At 41.5% G+C, this 27,960-nt stretch overlaps 1 protein-coding gene across 5 annotated transcripts; it reads right to left on the reverse strand.

Annotated features, from left to right (window-relative positions):
- Positions 1–1,563: 1,563 nt before the first annotated feature.
- Positions 1,564–27,821, reverse strand: onecutl (one cut domain, family member, like). 5 transcript variants are annotated; one of them, XM_020040779.2, is made up of 5 exons: positions 27,776–27,821; positions 20,827–21,184; positions 13,430–13,559; positions 11,665–13,032; positions 1,564–5,611 (listed from the first exon to the last, which is right to left on the reverse strand). In XM_020040779.2, exons 4-5 carry the CDS (start codon positions 12,698–12,700, stop codon positions 5,301–5,303), a joined length of 1,347 nt encoding a protein of 448 aa, XP_019896338.2. In that variant the 5' UTR covers positions 12,701–13,032; positions 13,430–13,559; positions 20,827–21,184; positions 27,776–27,821; the 3' UTR covers positions 1,564–5,300. The 5 variants fall into 5 exon arrangements, with proteins under 5 accessions (XP_019896338.2, XP_028971316.2, XP_019896339.2 ...); XM_029115483.2 differs by lacking the exon at positions 27,776–27,821 and having other exon boundaries at positions 20,827–21,195; XM_020040780.2 differs by lacking the exons at positions 20,827–21,184; positions 27,776–27,821 and adding an exon at positions 13,675–13,758.
- Between the last annotated feature and the right edge of the window lie 139 nt (positions 27,822–27,960).

Raw genomic sequence — 27,960 nt, forward strand, 5'->3', positions numbered from 1 at the left:
TATATTTCAACCTCTGAACTGTTATGACTAAATTACTGTTTCCACTTCTTCAGGTACAGTCAATATCATACATACAGTGGGGAGAACAAGTATTTGATACACTGCCGACTTTGCAGGTTTTCCTACTTACAAAGCATGTAGAGGTCTGTAATTTTTATCATAGGTACACTTCAACTGTGAGAGATGGAATCTAAAACACTCCAGAAAATCACATTGTATGATTTTTAAATAATTAATTTGCATTTTATTGCATGACATAAGTATTTGATCACCTACCATCCAGTAAGATTTCCGGCTCTCACAGACCTGCTAGTTTTTCTTTAAGAAGCCCTCCTGTTCTCCACTCATTACCTGTATTAACTGCACCTGTTTGAACTTGTTGCCTGTATAAAAGACACCTGTCCACACAGTCAATCAAACAGACTACAACCTCTCCACAATGGCCAAGACCAGCGAGCTGTGTAAGGACATCAGGGATAAAAATATAGACCTGCACAAGGCTGGGATGGGCTACAGGACAATAGACAAGCAGCTTGGTGAGAAGGCAACAACTGTTGGTGCAATTATTAGAAAATGGAAGAAGTTCAAGATGACGGTCAATCTCCCTTGGTCTGGGGCTCCATACAAGATCTCACCTTGTGGGGCATCAATGATCATGAGGAAAGTGATGGATCAGCCCAGAACTACACGGCAGGACCTGGTCAATGACCTGAAGAGGGCTGGGACCACAGTCTCAAAGAAAACCATTAGTAACACACTACGCCATCATGGATTAAAATCCTGCAGCGCACGCAAGGTCCCCCTGCTCAAGCCAGCGCATGTCCAGGCCCGTCTGATGTTTGCCAATGACCATCTGGATGATCCAGAGGAGGAATGGGAGAAGGTCAAAACTCCACTCGCCGTGTTTGGAAGAAGAAGAAGGATGGGTACAACCCCAAGAACACCATCCCAACCGTGAAGGATGGAGGTGGAAACATAATTCTTTGGGGATGCTTTTCTGCAAAGGGGACAGGACTACTGCACCGTATTGAGGGGAGGATGGATGGGGCCATGTATCGCGAGATCTTGGCCAACAACCCTCAGTAAGAGCATTGATGATGGGCCGTGGCTGGGTCTTCCAGCATGACAACGACCCAAAACACACAGCCAGGGCAACTAAGGAGTGGCCCCGTAAGAAGCATCTCAAGGTCCTGGAGTGGCCTAGCCAGTCTCCAGACCTGAACCCAATAGAACATCTTTGGAGGAAGCTGAAAGTCCGTATTGCCAAGCGACAGCCCCAAAACCTGAAGGATCTGGAGAAGGTCTGTATGGAGGAGTGGGCCAAAATCCCTGCTGCAGTGTGTGTTAACCTGGTCAAGAACTACAGGAAACGTATGAACTCTAATTGCAAACAAAGGTTTCTGTACCAAATATTAAGTTCTGCTTTTCTAATGTATCAAATACTGATTTTCTGGATTTTTGTTTTAGATTCCGTCACTCACAGTTGAAGAGTACCTATGATAAAAATTACAGACTTCTACATGCATTGTAAGTGGGAAAACCTGCAAAATCGGCAGTGTATCAAATACTTGTTCTCCCCATTGTACGTAGATCTACATCCTGTAATCAAATGTGTGTTTCCATGCATCATTAAGTCAGCAAACCAAAAATACTGTTGGGTTACAAATGAGTCATTTTTATTTTTTAGTGCAACATCACAACAAACAATTTCACATGAGGTATTCAAAGGGATTCTCTTTAGTTGTTGTTATAAAACGTCCCACCATGATTGACGTTTAAAGTGTTGTGTTTTAAGCCTTTGGTTGGATAGCCACATTCATTAGTTAATCTAACACATGGACGAGAATGGCACAATAAGCATGGTGGGTGAGACCAAGTTGAGGAACCCAGACGTCAGAAATCAAATGCAATATTTCCCTCAACTTGGCCTAGTTAAAGCTTTTGTATGGAGTCATTAATTCCTACTTACAACAGTGGGATCAAACAGTATTTTATCTATACTAACATCTTGGAAAAGGGGAAATGGTTTTACAAATGTGAAAAAATAGCTTTAGTCTCTAGACCTTTTGTTTTTGGTTGAACACAATTCTTGGGCTTTCAGAACCGTTACAGGAAGTCACATGATTCTAGTTTGGTACAAGGAATAGGCAACGATGATTACAGCAAGATCCTCCTTGCTTGGACTGTTGCCTCCTTTTTTGGTCTTGGAAATGATTATACAGACTGTGAATATGACTTATCTAGTGTACTGGACTATGCTTTCGCTGGATGGGGCTTGGTTTGCTCCTGTAGCAGATTGATTCCAGCACATTTTTTTTTTTTTTGAAAAGGCATGAGAGACAGATGGACAGACAGACACCCTGACAGATGGACAGACATACAGACACCCTGACAGATGGACAGACAGACAGACACCCTGACAGTATGGAATCTTTGGTTAAGGAACATCTTTGCCACACAACAACTCACAGCTGAGGTAGATGGGTAAGTCTTCATGTACACAGGGGGACAAAGGGAACACTGAGGTCACTAGTCAAAAGACGTCCTCTACAGCCACAACCTAATGTCACTCTCTCAGTTCCAACTGCAAATGCTGAACCTAAAAGTACTATAACACCTCACCAAACCAAACCTCACTGTCGGTGAATTTAACGTGTTCTAATTAAGATGAAATAATAACCCTACTTGAAGAAGACAACAACTGTTTTTGAAGGGTAAGCAGGAATAATTAGCTAGACGTTGGTATATGTTCCACTACTCATCATCTGCCTGTGTTTTCAGGCCCTCGAAAAGCATTCTAGACTGTCCTTCAATTTAGAGATGCAGTTCTATAAATGCCACTAGATGGTGCCACAGGCTAAGTTGACGGACGTACCTGTGCACTCAGTACAAAGGGTATTTCTCTCACTCTGTCAAGACAAAGCAGACAATGACTAAAGGACAGAGTGTTCTAAAATGGATAGGGGGGAGGATAAAGGTTTCATTGGGACCTATCCCATTGTCTTTGATACAACAACAGTGACGAGCTCAGAGAACAGGCTGGTGTTTTCATGTCCCCTGCCACAGACTGGCCCCCTCCCTCGCTCACAGCATGCTTACAATTGTCGCTCATTAAACTTTAATTCTACCCTATATGGCGCCTTTCCACCCCCTCTCCCAAAACACTGCCCCCTGTTCAGGGATGAGTCAGCCACCTCTATGATCTCCCCGGCCCTTCTGAATGCCCCTGAGCCCACAGGTCTTGCCAGGAGCCCAGACACGCAGAGAGGAGATGGAAGAAAAGGCCCCCCTTTGATGTCTTCAAAAGTCGATGGCCTCTTTCATGACCGTCCGTCTTACAAGTGCACGCTGTGAAGGGGGCCCCCGCTCCGCGCCCCTTCCGAGGTTAAAGACAGGAGAGGCCTAAGCTCTGCACTTTCAACTACCCACCGAAGCAAAACCAAGACAACGCTGGAGGAACACGTGGAACTGAGAAGACTGGCAGAAGGGATGAGTCTGAAGGATGAAATCACACTGAGCAGGACGCAGACGGGAGGGTGTAGGGGAACCCCAGGCAGACACACGGGGTCTCGAAGGATTCACACCTAATTAAAAGCCTGAAATGCTCCGTAAGCACATCTCCGGACACTTCAGACACTCTGCTGAATGGTGTTTGAACACAACTTTACAAGTGGCCTGTTAACCTATGAGATGTCACATTACCACAACATTCAAACAAGCTTGGTCTCTGCATAAGACCACAGAGACATTTGCCAAGAGTAAAGAAATCCCCATTATTCTACAAAACAAAGGCCAGGCCTTAAAGAGAGAGATACATAACTTCAATGGGTCAGGGAGAGGGAAGGGGTTAGGTCATACATTCAGGGAGGACAATCTTAATCTTTGGTATTACGATGGGATTCTACAGCTAAAAGTGCCCATCAGAAAAAAATTATGTTTCACACTGACATACAAAGCATTATTAAATAAATACTTACAGTATATAGATAGCATAAATAATTAACCAAATAAATAGAGAAAAAAAATTACACAAATGCAGTAATAAATACATTGATCAGTTTAACAATTGCATTTTAAATTCTTGCTCCAATGATACTGGTTATAAGGAGACGTGTTAAAACTGTCCTTGAGGAACCATAATGAACATAGCAGGACTCGAACAATAACCCGCACTTCCAATGTATTCCTATAAATAGAGCAATGTGCTTGAAATCTGTACAAAAGGGCTGAAAGAATCACATTCCTCCATTTTCTAGGCATATGTAAAAAATTAAATAAAAATTGATTTGCAATGGAGCCGAGGTGTGTTCAGTTAAGTGTTTTGAAACATGAGTGGAAAAAAATCCTACAACATTACTATACATTGTGTCACAAGTACTTATTTCCTTTGCGTCCATTGTGTTCAAAGGGTTTTGGTGAGAGTAAAAATGGCTACTGAGCTTTTGATTGTTATGTCAGTCAATGTCCTAAAGCTGGAGGGTCTCAATAAAAAGTCTTTGACTTGGCATCCCTGGAAATTCTGCCCATGTTTACTGATTCTATCCCAATTTGAAGTGAAACACCAAGATTTCTCATTGATTCATTCAAGGTGGTACTACTGTCCAGAAAGGTAACAGGATGGTCAAGGTTCTTGTCAGGTAATGATTGAATACTTTGAGTAGTGGAGAGCAAAATATCCTCCTGATCATCCAAAGAGTATGAACACCTCTGCATTCCTGTGAACCATGTTACCCCATAACACATGCTGGGTTGTTAGAGCTCTGTCACAATATTTGTCATTCTCTGTGACCCACTAGATTTCTCAGCAAAACAAAGGATATACAAAGATGAAGATCTGCTAACAGTTGGTGAAAAGTTTAAAGAGGGGTTTTATGCTAGGTTAAGATGCCTCTCATTTTATCATTCTAGGAGGGAGCAAAACAAAATGTTTCCTCCTGATTATTAATAGCTTCATAATATAACCTAAATTACCGGTAATTACATTTACTGTGATAGGAAAATGTAATAGAAATCAAGGTTTTTCATTGTTAAACGTCAAATCAACTTTTCGGACACAACTATACAAATGATAGGAACTCACCTCATACGAGCTGTCATATTTTATACTGGGTACCACTCCTTCAATATCAAGGAGCGGTCAACTTTGGTTTGAAATGCTCTGTGATAATTCTTCCTAAAAACTAAAATACTCCAACTCCTCACTCCCTCTGATAACGAGGACTACATTATTACGACTGATCTCTGCCTAGACCAGTCCATGTGCCCTTGGTTTCCACAGCCCCTGGCCCAGCAGTATCCCATCAGGCCGTTCTGCAGGATACGGCAGAGGAGGACACGCTGGAGCCAGAGGAGCCCGTGGAGGAGGGGCGGCCCTCTTCCACCCACTTGTTGACGTTGCGGCGTCGGGCGTTCATGAAGAAATTGCTGACGGTGGAGAGCTCCAGACCTAGCTGCTGGGATATAGTGACCTGGAGGTCCTTTGCAGGCCGGTGGTTCTCCCGGAAGATGGCCAACAGGGTGCGCCGCTGGAGGTCTGTGAACACCAGTCTGGTGCGCTTGGGGCCCTGGTTGCGCTCCAGTTTACTCTGTTCCTGCTCCTTTCGTTTGCAGGCTACAGGCAGAAGGAGAAGACAACTGAGTTAGCTTAAACAGCCTGGCTAGCTAACTGGGACAAATGGATTAGCTGAGAGAAAGTGGATTTGTTTGAAAGAAAATGGATTAACTAAGCAAGATTGGTTAGCTAAAAGAGATGAATCAGCAACTTGTTTCACTGCACCGTCTGTAAGTAAACTTAATCCACTAGAAAACAAGACATTAGGTGCAAGGAGGCCACTGGACTTGGATAATGCTTACTACGCAGCTGGAGTATACCTCAGTATGGACTTGGATAATGCTTACTACACAGCTAGAGTAAACCTCAGTATGGACTTGGATAATGCTTACTACACACCTAGATTATACCTCTGTATGGACTAGGATAATGCTTACTATACAGCTGGAGTAAACCTCTACATGGACTTGGATAATGCTTACTACAGAGCTAAAGTAAACCTCAGTATGGACTTGGATAATGCTTACTATTCAGCTAGAGTAAACCTCAGTATGGACTTGGATAATGCTTACTACGCAGTTAGAGTAAACTTCAGTATGAACTTGGATAATGCTTACTACACAGCTAGAGTAAACCTCAGTATGGACTTGGATAATGCTTACTACACACCTAGAGTATACCTCTGTATGGACTAGGATAATGCTTACTATACAGCTGGAGTAAACCTCTACATGGACTTGGATAATGCTTACTACAGAGCTAAAGTAAACCTCAGTATGGACTTGGATAATGCTTACTACTCAGCTAGAGTAAACCTCAGTATGGACTTGGATAATGCTTACTACTCAGCTAGAGTAAACCTCAGTATGGACTTGGATAATGCTTACTACACAGCTAGAGTAAACCTCAGTATGGACTTGGATAATGCTTACTACGCAGTTAGAGTAAACTTCAGTATGAACTTGGATAATTCTTACTACACAGCTAGAGTAAACCTCTATATGGACTTGGATAATTCTTACTACACAGCTAGAGTAAACCTCAGTATGGACTTGGATAATGCTTACTACACAGCTAGAGTAAACCTCTATATGGACTTAGATAATGCTTACTACGCAGCTAGAGTAAACCTCAGTATGAACTTGGATAATTCTTACTACACATCTAGAGTAGACTTCAATATTGGTTGTCATGGACATTATCCCACACCAGACAAATAAAACATTAAGTAGGCTACCATTTGTATATACAGTACACAAACATACACAGACCTCTTACAGGCTTTCTTTTTTTTATTGTATACTGGGTTGGATGTGACTCTAACTGGATCATCAGGAGGGATCAGGCTATTAAATATTCAAAATGAAAAGTGTCACCATGGTGCTGCTCATGTTCTCACACAGACCATAACTGGATCTATTTAGAAATGGCCTCTTTACCCATCTATATCAACGTAGTGTACACATAACGACACCTGAACTGTGTTTGATGGGAAATGTTGGCTACCACAGCAAACGGAAATTAGCAAATAGAGTTTTCAGAATGCAAATGCATTCAAATTGCTTTGTAAAATAAACTGATGCTAGGTTACCTTCTGCACAACAACATTGGCTACAGCAAGCATTATTGACTATCAAACATTTAATTTGTGTTACACGTTAACCAAAACATTTGGTAATAATGACCAGTAAGACAGGGTTACATTGTAACTTTACGTTAAACTGGACATTCAGTTCAACCAAATTCCAAGTTGTTGCTTTACTTTGGCAATAGAGTATTCAGTTATGAAGGTGAGGACAAAGAGGTAGCAACAGGGGCAGAAGCTACCATTCTGCAGGTAAAACAGATGTATAAAAAATGAGAAGCGTCCAAATGTAGATGAGTTACAGTAGCTTATTATCCATTTCTGCTGTATAGGCCCAAAGGCATTTATATTATTAGGATAGTAAATTAATATCTATGTGCAAGTTTATGCATCACCACAAGGATAGGGAAAATTGTTTATGCTTCATGGGCTATTCTCATAAAATCACAGCCCAGGGTCAATGCAGGGGATATGCAGCAGAAGCCAATGCAGCACTCTGGTGAAAACAAAAACATCATAACGGCTCTAAGATGAAACGCATTCATTTAAATCACCAAACTTAAAATGTAATGTTATTCAATGTTTACACAAACGGACAAAGAGTTTTGAGAGACGTATGTAGGCTATCGGCCGTGTTGTGTAGTGAATCCATAAGAATGAGTGTAACTGTGTGTAGCATACTGCCTCTGCATGCACACAGCTTAACCTCTGACCACATACAAGATGGCCCACAACGCTGCATCTACTGGTGTCTTTGTTAAATAAGGTCGCCCACACCCCTCCTCCCTCCCACTTGCCTTAGTGGACACAAGGACACTCCAACATCATTCGTTTCTCATAAAACGTCATTTACATGAGGTGGACAGAGTGAGCGATAATCACTTTAAGGGGGACTCATTTATTTTCTGTTAGAGAGGTTACGTCAAAGAGGGTTGAAACAAGCCGCGTGCACCGGTCTGGGGGTTCAGAAGCCCTCGGCGGACTGACACATTTGGGTGACTCTTGTAATTACCTGAATGTACACGGCTAAGACGTCTCAATCAGCCGTCAGTGGTTGGACCGCTTTTCTGCTGATGGTGAAGGGCTTTTGAAAGCGTAAGCAGGGGCACACACAGAGCAAGGCTGCCCGTAATCTCAGAGGAAGTGGCTGAGATGTTCAATAGATAAATGGGATTGTTCTGAAAATCATCTCACATTGAGGCTTAATAGGCCTGATTGAGGATGTATGTTGGCAAATCTAAAGCCCAATGACAGCACAGCTGATGACAGCCACTGAGAGACAATTTCTAAAGATTTTCAAATTAAGATATTTTGCAAGGCCATAATAACAATTTGAAATTCTCCTCTACCTGTTATTTTAATGGTTTAGTTCATCACCTTAATGTTGTATGTTGTAAATTGACCTGTAATTCCTTCAAAATAGTTATCTGAAAGGAATGACTGGGAATTTCTACCACTTGTCAACTTGAGATTACAGGGCTGTTTTCTTTTGGGCATCTGCAGTTCATTTACATTTCAGAGAGCTATCGAACCATGTCTCATTACATTTTGAACAGCCTGTGACGTCAGAAATATGTCAATATTACCGCAACCAAAGTTAAATACAATTTCTAAGTGCTTCATGTTCTACTGACCCTATAGTGTGTGTTCCCACCATGTCAACACAAAGACTGCAGCTATAGAGCCCCAACGGTGCTGTGCTCACACACACACACACACACACATAGTAATGAAAGCAACGGCACGACGGTGGTGGTAAGCTTCCTGGTACTGTGGATTTATGGCTTGCTGAAGGAGTCAGGTTGTCCTTCTCTTCGTTTCTCCCTCCTCCCCTCCATCCTCTCCTTTTCTCCCGCGCACCGCCGATCATAACACCAGCCATTAAGTAAATGCTTCCTTATGCTGTAATCACGTGTGTAAAAGGCTTGCAATTACCATGCTATAAATCCCTGCTATCGGGGGCTACTCCTGGCCACATAAATATCCCTCCATAGGCTCCTTATGATCGTGGGAACAGCCCCTAATCATGATGTATGCCCCTGTCTCGTGTTGCTGAAACGTGATCGAAAGCCCTTTCCCTACCCCCCGGCATCCGAATCTACGCCCCCCCCCCAGCCAACCCCCTCCATGCACTCCCCCCTCCAAGCCCCAGCCCACCCCCTGCTGATTCCTTGGGCCAGGGGCTGATAGAAATTATTGATTAAATGTGTGCAGCTCAGACTCCTCCACCCACATAGGCTGGTTAACCCCTTCAGCGCCAGAACGGGGGAACCGTAACAACCAGATGAAAACAACGCTGTTTGTTTGGGAGCCATACCGGCCCTGTTAGGGATCTCTGACACGCAAATGTATTTCCCACGTGACCTTCGAGCTAGGATAACTTAACTGCAAATAAGAGAGTGCACGCGGAGGCTTGGGTTCTATGGCTTCCATGGCTGGTGGATGGCAACAGCCGCTGGAGCCCACGCATAAACCGCGCCAACCTTTCTTATTCATTTAGACCTTTAGTCAAAGGCTTCAGCCATCATCTTTAAACTTATTTTACCCTGATCCCTCTCGGCTTAAAGTGTCACTGTGTGGTCTATGTCCTGAAAGTGGCTACTTCTCTGACTAAAGCCTGATTGCCTTCTCCACAGTCTGAGGTTGGCCTAAAGATGCATCTGATATACAGTACGGTAATCCATAAAACATCATCACAAAACAGGAGAGGAAAAAACACTGGGGAAACCTCAGGCCAAGCACCACAGAATGTCTCCACATAAAGAGAATATTAAAACAATTACATTGCACAATAGGATCCACTATTTATCAAAGGCTTTGTATTATTAAAAAAATAGAAGATAGAGAGGATAGCTAAGCTGGCATGATCAAAAAACAATGGAGAGCAGGTTGATCCACTGAGGTGCTGAAGGAGCTGGTGTCTACAGTATTTAAGGGAGTGCTGCATTAAGCTGGATCATCTTAAAACTTGAGGCGTGAAGCAAAGAACACTTGTGCTATCTTCAGACTAGGGTGTACAGGGCACTGTGCATGCTAATTCCAGTTTGGATCTGCCGACGCGGTCGAGGTGTGTGTGGGCAAGGCGTGCTGCTCTTTCCCATGGAAATCAATAGAGGCTTGTAATTAAACAAAAGAGGGTTGGTCGGGAAGGAAAAAAACAAACCCCTCAGAAAGTAGGTTATTTAGAAAAGTGCCGAGCTGTCCAATTGTGCCTTTGCCAGGAACTAAATATGCAAGTTTAAACTGTGGGGGAAGAAGCATTGTCAAAAAGCCTTGTTACTCTCCCATGTAAGCTTCTTCAGTTTTATGACTATCATTGATTGGCTTCTTGAATGTTGAGCAGTGAGTCATAAAAAACTGTGTTAAAGTAAATTTACTAGAATCCTGCAAGAACATCCAAATTGTTGGGTCGATGATGAAAGGTAGTTTGTACACTATACCTCAGTGGCAGAGAAAACATTGCCTTTCTTGCACAATAACACTACTCCAAGTAGAGATTGGATGATATACGGTAGACAAACAAAGCTGCCACATAACTGAATTTCTCCAAACCTAAACAAGATAATTCATCATTGGTAACTGGATTGATTAAGACTGGTGTAACATTTCATAGAACTGAAGAGGTACACATGTGTTCAGAGAGCTAAACAATCAAAGATCAATAATTGTGAGAAGATTGCAAGAGTGCACAATAATTACTTATGAGCCCTATTGTGCTTTTGGGCTTAGTCAGTTGGGCTGCTGACAGATAGCGAAAAGCTGTGATCAACTGTGCTTGCTTGCACAGCTCTCAGACCCCTGCAGTGAACGGATCCCTGCCGATATACACACTTGCACATCTCATATTACAGCGTTCACTTGGATCTCTTTCTGTGCTTTATGTATCAGATGGGCTCTCAGTCCCTATGGAGTGACAACACGGCACTGTACTTTGTGCTATCTTTTTCGGTGCATATCCCCAAAGAATATCAAATGTCAGGCGCGGCCTTTTAAGAAGACCTATTATTTTCCTAATTTGGTTTTATTATGTTCTCCCATTTCACCTATATTCATTTTATTCTTCCCTGATATGAGGAACTGATATGAAGTGTAGGGGAAAACACATTTGTATATTTCAGCAAAATAAATAAAATGTAGTTTTATCTGGTAAACACAATTTGCATTTCGTATTTCCCCAACTATAAACTTCCAGTAACTTGCCATTACTGTTCAATGCACTGTAGTTAATATAACATTTACATCGTTTTGAGTGATTTCAAAACTGATTAAACCAACAACACTCACCTTTGTTATTTTAATATTTCCACTATTAATTTCACAAGGGAACATTTCCATTCTAATGGTTGAACAAATATACATCAAAAGACATATCTACATCTGGCCTCTACTTCTAGTTTGGTAGGCAACTTGGAATGACATGAGAGGTGCAATTGGGCCTGTCATTCATATCTTTTCTGTAGTACCACAGGACAACTCGTTTTTCGTTCCTCTCGTTTCAAAGTGGACAGGCATGGAAAAAAGATCTTACCCTCCAGACGCAGTGAGGCCATCCTTTGAAACTCTGGCTCCTGCAGCCAGCGAGACATCCTCTTGAAGGTCTCACGGCCAGACTTGAGCTTGCCCCAGGGCTTGGGGTTCCTCAGGAGGTCAGACAGAGTGCCCTGTGACCTACACAGAACCCTCTCTGCAAATATGGCCTGGGGGATGCTGTACCTCTTCAGCTCGGTGATGATCCTCTGGGCCACGTCCCTGGTGTTGATCTCCTCTCCAGCCCCTCCGCCTCCACCGCCCTGGGAGCTAGGGAGCATGCCCTCACTGCCAGGCGAGGAGGACGACGAGTGAGGGAGCTCCCCGGCCTTGGAGGACTGCTGGCTGGGGTGGTGGTTTTGGTAGTGCTGGCTGTAGATGTGAGGATGGTGACTGGGAGCGTGCTGGTGAGCCTCCATTTTGTTTAGCTGGTGGCTGACAGAAGAATCACTGCCCAGCCCGGGAGGGGACATTTCCCTGCCGAAATCTGCCGTCCGGCAGAAGATGTTGCCCCCGTGGACCTCATAACCACCTGGAAGCATCTGGCCACCATTGCCATTAGGGCTGTTTCCCAGGCTGCCATAACCGTGCATGGGCGTCCCCAAGCCAGAGCCTGTAGAAGGTGGTGAAAGGCTCTGTGTCATCCCCAGATCCTTGCTGTAAGGGTTGTAGAAGTTTCCGCCCAAGCCCCTGTCCTCACGCATGAGAGTAAAGCTCCCGATGACATTGCTGACCGGCAGGCAGGGATGGTGGTGGTGATGGTGGTGGTGAAACTTGTCATCGAATGGCTGCAGGGGGGTTAGTGTGGTGTAGGTGCTGCCACAGCTAGACGGAGCATCTCCTCCATAGCCCAGCGCTGACATGGAGTGGTCGAAACCTGGTGGTCGGTGCTCAGGCTCAAGGGACATGGAGTGGCCCCCGAGGGAGGGCCTGGGGAAAGCAGCTGAAAGGTCCCGGGTATGCAGCATTGCTCTGCCATCCTGACTGTGGAGCTCAGAGTGGCTGTGGACAGGCATTTCCCCAAGGCTCCCATCCATTTTGAATTCTGTGAATATAGCCTGTTTCTACCTTAATCTTGTTGATTTATTACTTGTTGTTTAACAGTAGCCTGGGATGGTCCTTCTGTTGCACAAGATTATGGATTCATTGATTTCCAAATGGATTGATTTATGAGTGGCTCCTGTCTAATTAATCTGATAACAACTTAAGCAGTCTCTTTAAACTCATTCGAACTCCAGGAAATCGAGTGCGCAGCAGCATTTGCAACATTAATTATCAAATTATTTTGATTTGTGCTACCGCACTCTTCTCATCCCTTCTTTGGTTCTCAGAAGCGTTCCTCCGTTGAATCGTCGCTCTTTAACCCTACCTGCGGAAGATAACATGTTAGCCTAGGTCGAATTGGCTGCATTCTGATAGCTTTGATGAAATCTACCTAGGCTATTGTAAAAACACATCTTACGAGTGTTTTTAATACGGACAATTCATGTGCTTAACAAATTAAAAAAATACACCAATATATATCGACGCTTGCAAAATCACAGAAAACAGATACTGCATTTCACTCTCATGTAAAGTTCTGAATACTCGATGAGCGCTCATGCGATTCTTTGGACATCGACGCGCACTGGGCTTGCATAATTCTCAACACAACACGGTCACCGAATGGTAAGTTATGGTCTATCTGGGAGCATGGAGGCTGTTGGTATTAAGAGATAACGATAGCAAAACTAAACAGAACGTAGAATCTTAATTAGAGTTGTTACCTTATTCCGTTGAATTAGTGCCTCCGCGTCTGTTGTCCGTCCTCTGCATCTCTCCGATTGTGTCGCTTGTCTCCGGTCAAACAGCCTGTCCGCGCAGATTCACACAATTGGTCAGATGCACCGAGGGATGCTACATTCAATAAAACAGAGGCCAAACAATTGGCGGTTAGAGGGTTATACGTTGTTCCCCGAACTGTGGTATTTTTTAAAGTCAAACGTCTAGCTGTGGCCTCGCTCTTCCCTACCTAGCAGCACTCCTCTTTTTCTTTCATTATCTCGTGAGATTTTCCTCCTCCTCTTCCCTCAGCCTGCCACTTCATCGATTTCAGCACCACCAACTCTTTCTCTTCTCTTCCTCCCCCCGCTCACACTCGTTCCTTTCAGTACGTCACCGTCTTAAAAATCTGACAGATGTGCAATGAAATTCCAACTCCAATTAACCCTTTAGCTTCGGCCAACGTCTCCAGGGAGGGGGCAGGGTTTGACCAACGAGGTGAAGACAAACCCTCTCTCACAACCCCAAAGTTAAGCCTTTATCTAATAGCATGCAGAGCTTATGAATTATGGGAACATCCTGATCATATATGAGCTATGCCTGCATTGCCTGGTGCTGGACAGCAACTGTTACAGTAGCTCAAGGAGACAGGCCTATGTTTTGTTTTGGATACTACTTCGACCAACTGTGAACAGCCTACTATATTTCGCCTAATTTCAAGCGGCAGATTTAACATTAAACTGTCATCTTGATCCATGTTTAAGATTAGCATTGTTTTTATCTGAATGAATACTATTAGTGAGTAAATTATTATCTTATAAAATAATAATATTATTATTACAGAGTAGTAGACTGCACGTTGTAGTTGCAGTAGTAGTAGCATTAGTAGTATCACTAGTAGTAATGCGTGATTATTGCGCTATAATATTTACTATTAGGCATAGATATAGTAAAATATTAATAATACAAACGGTGCAGGTCCCTATAACGCATGAATATGCAATTACATGAATTCCAACTTTTTTTATTGACTATTGAAAGGCTAGATGGTTGTAGACTGACTATAACATTTGGAATAGCTAAATCTGTATCCCTCGGTGAGGCTCAATTGGTACGTATTATTGCCCTCCAGCTTACATTTTTTTGTTGTTGTTCTTGTTTATTTAGAAGATTTGAGGGAAATGTTAATCACCTCTTATACTTAAACGTTGTCAAGTGACACGCTTACTGGTTTTAGAGAACCTCTTATTCAGTACTCAAACCACGGTTGAGCAGGCCCATTGACACCAGATTGCGCAGTTCAATCTCTAGTTCTAAAGATCAATGAAGCCATTCGTTTAAATGCGACCTTTTTACTTAAGATACTCGACCTAAAGCAGCTATTGCTAGGTCTTTTCATTTAACACAGCACATATTTAGTGAGTTCACTGTGTGTGCGCGTGCGTGTGTGTGTGTGCATGAGAGAGAGATTTGGGAGTTGAGAGGTGAGGTGGTAGATACTAGGCATACTAATCATATCTAACTGTCAGTTTAATTTTCAGAGATGAGCAATTCTAGCGTTTGTAAAAAAAAAAATCCGTGTGCGGTGTGGGACCGCTGCCTTCCCGGAGCAGATGCTGCCCTATCGATCCGCGCCGAGAAAGCCTGGATGGTGAGATACATGTATGGATAGCAAGTAGCTTGAGGTAAAATGGTCAGCGGCTACAGAACGAAAATAAAAGGTCTTTTAGGAGGTCGGGGTGAAAGTTCACCTTCTGTGGCTGGAAAACTCTAGTAGGCAGACTGACACTCGAACTACCGCTCTCAGGCGCTGGAAAGTTTATGTGCCCTAAACTCTGCATCATATCGGTTTTAATCTATGTTAAACCGGAATTAAAGCGATTATTTGCGTTAAAATAAAACATGCTGTAACCACTGCTTAATTCTAAGAAAGACATCTACTTCGGCTTATGTTTTTATTTTGGTCAATCTGTATATCGATTAATATGTTGACAAAAAATTGCATACTATTCCAAACGAATTGCTGTCCAGTTCTTTATTTGGCAAAACAATTATAATACGCTAAACGTCTACATTGAAATGTATTTTCTATTTTGTTACCTTTTACGCCTGATTTTCACTTGATTACATTTGAACATATGCTGCGTTCTAGCTGTGACGCCAAATAACATATTGGCTATCATCTTTAACGCCTTCATTTTCCATGGTTAATGCTCTGATAAAAACACGTATTCCAATGCACATCTAGCTTCACGTTTGCCTTGAATTTTTGTAGCATAAAAATGACAGGCCTTTAGTTGGAACAGACGAAGCTCATGATTTGAAAATCTAGAGATCGTTGCTACTTTTTCCTCCAACAGTCCACAATGATAGACCACAGCATATAATTATGCTTCTTAAGTTAAAGGCCTACCTTGGCTACGTAGGCTTTTTACCGGCTACAAATGACTCTTAAAATACCAGCAATGAATGACAACCATATCCATATGGAAACAACAAACCTGGAAATTAAAGTGATTTCACAATTATATAAATACTGATATCATTCCTGACAATGAGTTGAGATACATACACATAATAACAAAACATGTGTTACCATTTTCATAAGTCTATTTTCATTGTATCAAGGGATCCATGTGGATATTTTCAACACCACTAAAAGAGAACAGTTCTTCATGTGACATCTGTGAAGAAAAATTCCTTGGTAATCTTTAGCCTATCTGTAAATTATTCAATAGTTTCAAATGACTAGAGTCTTCGTACAAATCAGTTTTTGCTGTGATTTTTATTTTAAGAACTGCGTGGTGCTCAGCTTACATACAATACAATGCACGATGCCTGTCCAGTTATATTTAGAAAACCAGAGGATGAATTCATATTTCATAATACTGGATAGTTGACATATATGACAAGTGTTTTCATCTGACTATTCCAATAATGCCTGCTATATTGCATACTAGTCTGCTTGGTTTGATGTGTGGCTGGAAAACTCTGTTATTATCTTATTTCACTGTTCTTTCATCTTGAGAACGGTCATGCATTATTTAATCCGATATAGGATTTCACAGAAAAACGGAGCCTTATCTGCGCAAATAATGGCAAACATTAAAACTTAAACAAAAACTGTTTTGGTGTCTACGTTTTCTTCTACACCGGAAGCCACAGGGCCTTGAGTTTGCGTTGATTCCTCTGCCTCTGTAAAATATATTGTCGAACACACTTACCAGAAAGACATGTCTTTTAATCCATTGAATATTAGAAAACATATAGGGTTCTGGCCTACATGAAAATGAAATCACACAAACACACACAGAGAGACGTCTTTAGTATACATAGTAGTATGGGTAGGGTAACTAAAGTTCCCAACACACTAAAGCACATCCCAATGTAGAGGTTATGTAGAAAAATACATTGAACATAATTTGTAGGATGGTGGTGTGTAATTGAGACACTTTCTGACTATTGTGAAAATGGGACACATGCAAAGATTTCCATTATAAATGTCTAATTTTCCTAACCCTATAGAAATATTGTCTCAAAAATCACAGATTCTCTTCTTTGTGTTGACTGAGAAAATATAAATTCAATATGTATGTCAGTTGAGTCAAATTGGTAAACACGTCTGAAAACTTGAGGTTATTACATGTAGGCTATTGACATTCAGTAGCCTATATTATAACGTTTTTATTTATTTTTTGTTCATCGTTATGTAGGCCTGGAAGCTATATTGCAGTAAAACCAAGTAAACACAAAGACTGTTCAACCAAACCTTGCATTGGAAAGTTCCTTTGAAATGTTATTCTCAGTATAGACCTATGTCCCCATATGCATAGGTCAGACAAACAGTGTATTTTAACGAATTAATAAACCATAAGTGGATAAACTCAAAGGTCTCGACATGTTTTTACTTCTCATTGGCTTTCATTGTTGAGTCTGTTCTTTTGACTCAAGAGAAAATCTAATTGGATATATGTTTTGAGGCACACAAATGTATCTATTGACTGCACATATTTTCCTGTTATCTGTTTAGGCCTAGCACTTTCATCAGCCTAGATCAATGCAACTTAAACATACTTCAGGATTTCCACATCTTATTATTTGTAACTTTAAACAGTGCTGCTAGACATATTAAATATTTATATTTAAATCAAGAATATTCGTACAGTTTGGTTGTTTTTGCAAATCTGGTGACAGAGGTGGGTAAATGACATGTTTATGCCATTTCTGTGGTTTCTATAACAACACCATATCAGTTCGTTTTACCGTCTGTTATGTTCACACCAACTACATAATAATGAACACATATTTGATATATGATATAGGAGTGCATGAGGGCTTTAGCAAAAGTTTAGCCTTAACTGCTATTGTCAGAAATTCTGTTATAATATAGAAATGGAGACTTGTAAATATCTATTCACACTGGTTGTGTTATGTGTTTTTTTTTGTGTGTTTTAAAATGATAAAAATGATAAAAATGCATTAATAAATCATTATAATCGTAGTGCTCAGTTTAAACCGCAGTTTATGGCAATTATCAGATCTAATTGTTTCTGAAATTAGTTTGTTATATTTATCAAAAAAAGACTAATAAAAGGCTTATTTTCTTTAATAATTTATTCACAAACTCTTGGACATTTTATTGTTTTACATTGGTTCAAGCTTATACATCCCTAAAACGTGATACAAATCAATAAATCGATTATTACAATGATGCTTGATGCAAGAGCATAATAATGTATTCTTCTTTAACATCAGAAAATAAAATACGATTCTATTGATACATTTATCAGTGAAATGTCTGCATGTTGGCGTAATTTTCCTCTACTTTAGATAACGTCTCCTAATAAGCAATATCGTAATTTCCGAATGAATTAAATGGGACCCATGAATGAGTTGAAAAATCGAAAGATACAGCCAATAACAAAATAATCAATTGTGGTTGCTGATAACAATTGGCTACCTAAACGTAATTCCCACGTAGGCCTGTTGCATTGAAAACGTGGTAAACCGGGCATAAGGCCTGTTTTATGTTTTATTTTAAACGTAGTAAGCGGTTTGCTAAAGTGATGTCCATAAAACCCATAACCTACTTCCCTTAAAATTGTGCCATCGTGAAAAGTAAAGTCTTATATGACATCGAAACTTTCTCCAACATTTTGATAAGAGCCTAAAGATATGTAAACTGCGGTGAATGGCAGGTTCACATCGAGAGGCTGAATATCTAGTCCAGGGGTTCTTTAAAGAGCCAAAATAGGAGTAGCCTGAAGGACAGGGTTATTATTGTGGAAATGGGACAATAAGCAACGTGGGACTTTTAAGCTTTGTAATGGAAATCTTTGCATGTGTCCATTATACACAATACTCACTCTATAATCCATTAAGAGATTACGATTTTGGTGTTCTAAAGATACACATGCAATTATTCGATTTTGTTCTAAAAGTAATATATGACATTATAGTAATTGCAATATGTCATTAGCCTATCACTCTCAGAGTCAGAAAAAGTTTTTGCAGCTACAATAAGGTTTAATACATTCATTCCAATCAAAAAAATTAAAGGTATTCAGTCAAAATATAGTGTTTTCATTTAATTGTTTATTTTTTATAGTGGTCATTAGACTTAATGTGTTGTGTTTCTGTCAAAAAATCTGCTTTTGTCTAAAACAAAAACTTCTATTCAATTAAAAATATTTTAATTGAAACCTGCAATGAGATTAACAATGAGCCAAAATAAATGCATTCTAGTTTTGTTCTCGCAGGTCTCAATACAATAAAACCAATATCTTTAGAATACATCGCAAGGTTTTTTGATAACCTAGGATCACTCCTCATTTTCGATTAATCGCGTTTTCAGAATAAGCCCCTTGTGCACCCAGGTACGGTATTCTTCTGCCTACATCATGGCCTGAATGACAGAAATCATATGAAGGTGACTTCGCTGGTGTAAAAGCTAACTTCCGTGTAATCGTTCAGCGTGTGTGTGCGTGTGTGTGTGTACGCGCGGGCGCATGTCTTGTGCGTGTCTGTGCGTGCTCTCTTTCGTGCTTGCCTGTGTCCGTAGTTGTAGATATGTAATCGATAAATGCATCTTAAACATGCACATCAGTGCACGACACGATTTTTTTTTAGTGTAAATATTATATCGCTATTATTAGTTTGAAAATGTACAGGCTTCCATTCTTTATGATAATGGAATTATCATATTTTTGATGTTTTCTTCTGAAAGACGGATTTTATATGCAGCTTTATGGTTTATGCATGAGTAAGATCGTACAGTAGGTTAGGCTTTGTTTTACAATCTGGGTCTGGTGCTAACGTAACTTTTAAAACTTCATTAGCATTTGGCTAAACTTAACATCTAATGTACCTTTAACTTCTACACAGATTGCATTGCAATATAGGCCTACAGGAACATAATAATGTAGTATTATTAAACAGTGATTTGGTCTTGTATTTCTAAAATCCTAAAATGTTGAAAAGAAAATAATCTCTTCCTAAAGAATATGTGTTAGACATGTTGCCTTTAAGTTGTTATGTAGGCTACATAAAACATTTAGATCCTTTTTGTTGCATAACATCAAAGCCACTCTCTGGGATCAGAGAAGCAGTTTACCACTTATTTAAAATCATAAGCTTTTGTTTGTCTTAATCATAAATCAAAAGACATACATGACATAAATCTAAACTAAAATTGTTTCCTATTATTCAAAAATATTGTAAACATGTGGCAAACACTTGACATCCTGGATGTCTTGGACTGTTCCATAGACTGTGCAGCTTAGACCCTATTATGTTTTTCCAGTGGTACAAATTGTTCCTATTTTGATGATTTGACAATGAATGGAATATAATAGGAACGAAGATTGGGATTGCGTAACACATAAATCAGTGATTTTCATTGCAACCTTTTGCACCTAATGTATTTTGGGTTTCTTGTGAAACCTATGACTTTGTTTATGTTGTAATTTTTTTTTATTCTTCACTATTCGATTATATTTTCAACCTACAGCTCAGTATATTCATTTCACTCCAAACAAAACTCCCATAAACACCAGTTTCCCTGAACCCCCCCTTTCTCTATCTTCTTTCCTCTCTGCTTTCTCTATACCCCCCTTACACACACACACACACACACATACACAAATGTGCACACACACCTACACACACACGCGCAAACACAGTCAAATAATCCAACACTCCCTCTCATTCTATTCTCTCCCCCTGTGCCTGACCTCCACACCATTCAGTCCCACTTGGAATAAAAACGAATTTCCCAGAAATATCCATAACCATCTTATAAATTCCCTAATCACAACTGCTTAACAAGGTATGACCATTTGCCACTGAGCATTAGCGATGACATTTCTTGAAACATTAACATATTGATTAACACAATACATACTGTTCTATTTTCTATCTTGGTAATGCTTGCCTTCCCTTGGCCTGTCAGCATGAGTGTGTGTCTTTTACGGCCAAGAGTGCATCAGTCTCTGCAGCTCAGATCAGTGTTGTCTGCCTGGCGCTGTTTTTGGCGTTCCAAGCAGAGTCGTCTGTGTACCTGTCAGGTTAGCCCCTGCCTCCGTTTTCCTCTGCCCTACAATCCACCGTTCCGAAAACACGGAGCGCTCCGAAGCTCTCCTCTCCCCTTCTCCAATGATCTCTTCCTTTTCCTTCCTCGTCCTGTTTGTTTGGTCCGTTCTGCATCCTCTGCCTGAGCTGTGTCCCCCGACCTGCAGCAGAACTCCACCGTGTCTCCCAACCTGCAGCAGAACTCCACTGTGTCTGAGCTGTGTATGTGCATCTCTCTCCTGCCTAGCAGTTCTCTCCCTCCTCTCTTTAATCAGCATGTTAATAAGAAAGGTAACTAATCAATACATTCAATGGCCTGGCCTGGCGATTGATACCATCTCGTCCACCCCCTCACACTCCCCAGCCAAACACACACACACACACACAGTTTTCAAGCACTCTTTCTACAAAGTGATCATTGCAATAGGAGGATTGTACAAATATTCTGGGAAAATGTGTCAAATTATTAGCTGTTCACAGAGTTGAAGGCTATGTGCTATATGTGCTTTCTCCTGAATTGCTGTGAACTTTACATTTGGAAGTCCATTGCACTTAAGCCTGGATTCTATATTTTTGTAGTACTGTTGTTTTAGTTATTCAGGCATGGAGGTCCACGAAATCCTCAAGGCAAATAAGGTTGGTCTCGGAGGGGATACAAATGTTTAAGACAAAACATACTCTTACAGCTCAGGGCTTTACAAACAGAGTCAAGAAAATCTTGCCTTGTACCAAAGCACATGCCTACCCACATTCTCACCCCCAATATTATTAATAGAAAAAAAACTCCTTACCATCCTCAGGATATGGACACAAACACAGAAATAAACCGTGGCTCTGCATCTACTGAAGCTCACATAAGAGACATGGCAGAAGATGAAGGGAAAGTCTTCATGCAGGGAGAAGGCAACATGGGGAACTCTAGAATACAAGGTGGCCTTTTAGGGTTGACAGTAAGGTCTTATCCTTCTGACCTTAACCCACAGCGGTTTTGCCTTCTGGTAACTTCACTGCAGAGCCAAGAAGGGTGTAGATCCTTTTACATCTGTCTGTGAGTTGAAATCTTTTCCCCCTCTTTTTGCCCTCCATATCATTTTACCCTCTCTCGGAATGAGCAATCAATAAGAAAAAGGCTGCAGTAGAATATTGTATGAATTATTACACAAAATGGAATTTGAATCTATTGTAAAAGGTTTTATTATCATTGAGTCGACAATAACTATATTATTAGCTGAAGTAAAATGTAAACCATACAATCTAATAATAGTTATTAGTAAATTGCCTGCCTTAATTTCTCACTTTGCATTTTTTAATCTTGTTGTAAGCCAGCTGTAAATTCACAATATAGATTATTTTATTATGAAGGTTATTATTAGAAACCCAACAAAGAAAATAGTACTGACCCTATGAGGTGTATATATTTTAAGTGCATTAATGACGTCTTAACTTAAAACCCTATAAGGCTAAAACAAACATTACTAAATGCTCAATAAAAACATTCTGGTTTCTTGTACATTTGGGATATTGTTCTTATAGGAAGAGTTTTAGACCCTGGCAATATAAACTTGCCTTGCAATGTTTATGCAGTATTCCTGTAAAAAAAAACTATCTGCTTACATATGTCTGATTCAGGAACTGTAGTAAACTCTTTGGGAGGAGAGAGTCTATATTGTTTTTATTTCAGTTCTCAAACACATTTTTGAAATGTATTTGACCAGTGGAAAAACACTACATAGCATATTCATTTTATTTCAGCCTAATGTATAGAAAGAGGTGAATATTACTAGGACAATTCCACATCTACGGTATTCAACGCAGTACATCAGAAATGCATGCTTTCCCTTATATCTGTATTTAGCTTCTCTCTCTTTCATTGAATTATCTGCATATCCAAAGCCTCCCACAGGAGCTCAGAATGACCAGTGGCCCCAGTGACCTCAGCTCTGCTGTCACCTTTCATCACCCCTTTCTCCATCTTGGATGGTGTGGTCACCTAGCAACAGAGGCCAGGGTTAGCAGCTCATGGACCAGAGGCTATTGGAAATTGAATCGATACTCCTCGGCCAAACCCGGCTCATCCCCATCCCCCTTATTATGGCCAAATGAGGACGAGGCAGTTCTCACTTTTCAACACCTCTATTTGTGAAGATATCCTCTTACCGGACAAGAAATGCCTCTGCTGTCAATGGCCTTCAATGAGGATGGTTATCTATGTATCATCCCTAATACATGCATCCTTAATACATTCTACCAACGACTGATAGAAAAAACAATATGGGCGATTTTAAGGGATTCACTTTTTATATCTGTGATTTTAGTCATATAATGCTGAGTGGAGATTGTATTGATGCAAGATCCTCTGCTTTATTCACTATGTGACTGTCTGCATATTGTTTCAGAGGCGCTTTGGCATTTAAATTTGATTCATAAAAATCTTATTAAACTTCTGGCCACACATCATTTCCAATAAAATAGAATTATTACATGACATTTGGAAAAAAAAGAAAAAAATATATATAAAGGACAATTTACTTTATGTTTAACTATAAAGCTAGTGCTATCTAGCAGCCCAGATCCGTTTAGTAGGATCCCTATTTATTATGGAGGTCCCCAACCTTTATAATAAGGAAAGGGTCAGTCACCTTTGATCCCCTCAGACCATGCTGGGAGGATAGGCAAAATTCAATCACCTTAAACAGTCTCAGGCAGAACGGCAGAAGAGGAGTGGATGATTAAAGGATGGGGGAGGTCAGATGAGGAGGAGGAGAAGAGGGAGGAGGGGTAGAGATAGCAGTGACAACAAACCAGGGCTTATCTGTTCCCGGATCAGACCTATCCAACTGAACGGGAAGACTAAAGGTACATTTTCTGTCGAGTTCTTCCATGGTCTTTCACATTAAATAGAGAAATCCAAATTGATGTAGATCATCCCTATCAGAAGCGTTGCCAGGATCACAGTACATTCGGGGCTCGTCTCAAGCTTCAAAGCATTGCATCAAACTGCAGAGGCACACACCAAAACAATGGTCCGAAGACGCTCTAAAGGTAGCCATCACACAGAGGTTCTTCACAGATTAGGCAAACAGCTTTGGTGACTTCTGTTGGTCATCTCTCTAAGAGGACGCTGCGGACACACAGATGGCCATCCAGCACGTGCCCGGAGGTGGGCCGTGAAATGACCCCCCAGCTGGACACTGTGGACAGGTCACTGATCTCCAATTCCCTCCTTTTGAGCCAGCTGCCAGCGGGCCATGCTAATGGTGAACCCCTCCTCCCCAGAAGTCAGGCCACGGGGATTGTCCAGCTGCACCCCACTCCCCGGCCTTTCACTGGACACCAGGGAGCCCGGGGGGGGGGGGCAGAGGCAGATGAGAGCAATAGGCCACAAGGATGAGGCATGGGAGGGGGCGCAACAAGAGAAGCTCCTAACCATAAAAGTGAGGAGTCGCCTCTGGAATCCAGTAGGCAGAACATGCACTTCTGTGAGAGCGTGGCTCTCATTGTCCCCATCAAACATCAAACTTGTTGAAAGAATGGACGGTTACAGCGGACGGAGGGGCTCTGGAGAAGGCATTGGCTCAGCAACACTGTACATGTGGATGTGTCTGCTGTGATGCTCCTAAGACTGGTGCTGTCTCCAGTTGGCTGACTTGGCATGGGCCCATGGAGAGCAGGGGGTAGTACACAGCTCTGCTGAGCTGGAGCCCGGTTGCTTACGGGGAGATGGCTTTTCGGGTTCGGTTGCCTGGAGCGACGTCGATAAATCAATAGGACCCACGTCACTGCCGGCCCGAGAAGCCACACGAAACTGTAAATGATCGGCATAAGGTAGAGCGATGGGAGGGGGACACAGAGGTTTTGGGATGGGCAGGGTCAGTGAGAGGATCCAAGAAGTTGACCCCCACAATGAAGCCAGGTGTCACAGGTCAACACAGTGGCCGGTAGACTCTGAACAATACCGCAGAGCCACGTGCCAGTCAATACCACAATGTCACAGCTCACAAAACAGGAACAGCCTCTCTTACCATGCTCCCTCCCTCCCTCTGTCTGTCTCTCAGCAGTAAACTGCAATAGTGCACTTTGACCCCCGGCTTGAATGGCGGCCCGTGCGGCTTTGTGTTTATGACATACTGTACCTTACAGTACAAAGGTAGCCTATGATGTCACACTGTCATTGTTTTTTGTGGATTTTCTGTACGTAATCTAATAATGTATGACAAAACTTGTGTCTTGCAATGTCATTTCACTGACTTGATAATGCAAACGTTGAATCAACTTGACCCAAACTGAATTAAGATAAGGAAAACCTTAAAAAATCTTCTTCAAAAGGTTACTCGCCATATCTCCAAAACCACAGCTTCCTCGACTAAATGTTCATGACCGCAGCGGTGTACAACAACAGAGCCACTGTAGCAAGTCAACAGAATCAACACCCCTCTACGCTTGCATTTTCAGCAGTTTCGATTGCAGATCAATAGAACGACACATGATCAACACAGGCCAGACCATGATATCCAACCCCCTAACTTAAGGCAGACCAGTGGACCACAAGAAGCCAATGAGTCCCTCATTGGAAATGTGGTACGTTCAATACTTACTACTGACATATCAGAGTATGTTTAATGTACTCTTGTTTGTCTGGCTCTGATTCTGTTTGGCTCTGTTGCAGCATGTTGAGCTTTCAAACAGAGCAAGAGGAAATCTTAGGCAATCCCAAAACCACTCCCTCTCTGTCTTACATCCGATTTCTCTTTCTGCTCTCTGGCCTTGTCCCTACAGTTGCTCATTGTGAGCTAATGGCCAGCACATTGATCATGCTTGCTCGACCTCCAAATTGGGGTCAACCACAAGAGGCCCTTTCCAATGTCAGGAAAAAACTGCTGATTTCTACAATCATTTTGGGGGATTTTCTTCCTTCTACTGCCAAATAAAAAAGGTAGATATTTCGTATATGACTCATTTGAAGGTTCTCAAACTTATTAACCACTGCATATTGGTTCTATTGGAATTGAAATACATTCCGGCAGTGTTGCTTTCATTTCCCCCCACGTTCATCACCATAGGTATATAAAATGGACAAGTGTAAATACGTGGCTGCCTCTTTCCTCGCTCTGCGAGTTTCCATGGAAACGGCTGATAGAGTACCTTATCGATCGCAGTGTCCAGTCGGAATTGTGTAGCCCCTGAACCGACTTTTTTTCTGCAGTGATGGGCGTGGATCAATATCCCGATATTGTGTGCTTTTCCTCCGTAATAGCAAAAGATAGAAAAAATAATTGGAAAATGTAAGAGATACAATTTTTAACAGCTTCCAATGATCGAATAAAATGCTGTAATTTACAGAGAAACAAGTATGTATTTTCTCCAAATCGCGTATGTGACGGATTTTCGGGGCAGAATAGCAAAATATATGCACGGGCGTCTTTCAAGCACTAAGGATTCTAACTGTAACAGCCACTCCAGAAAGAATCCTTTAGGATCAGTGTTTTCGTATAGGCTACTGTCAGGGTGAATTCACCAACATTATGCTACATTTGTTTACTAAAATCGTCCTTATTATTCGAATAGCCTACGTTTATTTAATCAACTGCTAAAGCAAACGTAATTCATCTCCTACTATGTCATGGTGTGAGAGGCGCCGCAGCGGACCTGGGGGAGCTCGTTTAAATCTCGCCTGAGGTATCCCCCTAGCTAGAGGTCATGGTTGAAGTCATGAAGCGGCAGATTTAAGGTGGGCGCTCTTCAAGGTGTCTGTCGCCCCGAGGCACGGTCATCACAATTCCTAGAGGTGGAAATGAAAGTGCATCGAGGACAACGGCTTTTGGACACTTCTAGAAATATTAGCCAAGCAGCTTGATGATGGTCAACCACCTTCAACAAAACATCTTGCTCTGTTTTATGATTAATCTCATATCCCAAAACATTTTCATGGCCTTTTATTGTTGGAACTGACAAATTATTACTATAGTGTCTGTTTCATTCACTGGCCAATAATTCACAAAGTGAAATAGGGTCTAAGAGTTTACATAATATGGCATCTTCTACTTTCATGTGGTCAGCTAGTCACTGTGTTAAGGATGTGCATGTTTACAAACAAGAAGGGCAGCACAGAATGCTTAGTAGATACCTGAAGGTGGCTGCAAGTTGAGTGGTGTCATGCAGTTTATTTTTCTAGTCAGCACAAGTCCGGCACCATATATACCGACTCTCCCCACACACAGATGTCAATATGTTTGGTCTTCACTGCTAGGAATGTGCCCTCAGGCTCCCATATGAAATTAGTAGACCATTCCCTTGTTGATTCCTTTCATGCCCCCTCTTAATGCTGTGTATGCTATTATATCAATAATTCAGCCACAATTTAGTTGTAGTTGTGCCACATGTTACGGGTCAATTGTAATGGCTAGACTGCCCTCTATGTCTGATCTACTCTATATTGACCGTATATGGCCATGCCATCGCTTTGAGCATTCATAGTAAAAATTCTGTAACTTCCCTCAATGCATTTCGAACATTCTACTTGAGAACCAACAATATGTATTTAAAAATAGATTCATGAGTTATCAAATGTGGAATGTGCATTTAAAAATGTCCTAAATAGTTTCTGACAGGAGCATTTCATCAGACAGCGATGATATTGTGGGCCTACTGGGCTTCGATGCACGGTTCAGACACCAATAGGGGAGCCGCGGTGGTCCACGCTCTACAAAGGAATAGAAGGCTGAGTGTACATGTAATAGATAAACACAGAGCATTACAAAGAGTAACAAAAGGTAACCAAGTACCTGAATGGTCGGGGGAGGAATCTACAGGACGTCAACTTCTTTTGGGTCCAGACACGTCTCAGAGGTTCTGTCAACTGCATGTCACCGAAATGTGCTGTTATCTGGGCGGCTACCCTAGCCCCAGGTGGTGGTGCTGTTAGCTCCACACTCTACAACAGAAATGGAAATCACTGTGGTGTGTTTGT

Source organism: Esox lucius, chromosome 20 (genome assembly GCF_011004845.1).
Source record: "Esox lucius isolate fEsoLuc1 chromosome 20, fEsoLuc1.pri, whole genome shotgun sequence".
In the NCBI taxonomy this organism is placed as follows: Eukaryota; Metazoa; Chordata; class Actinopteri; order Esociformes; family Esocidae; genus Esox; species Esox lucius.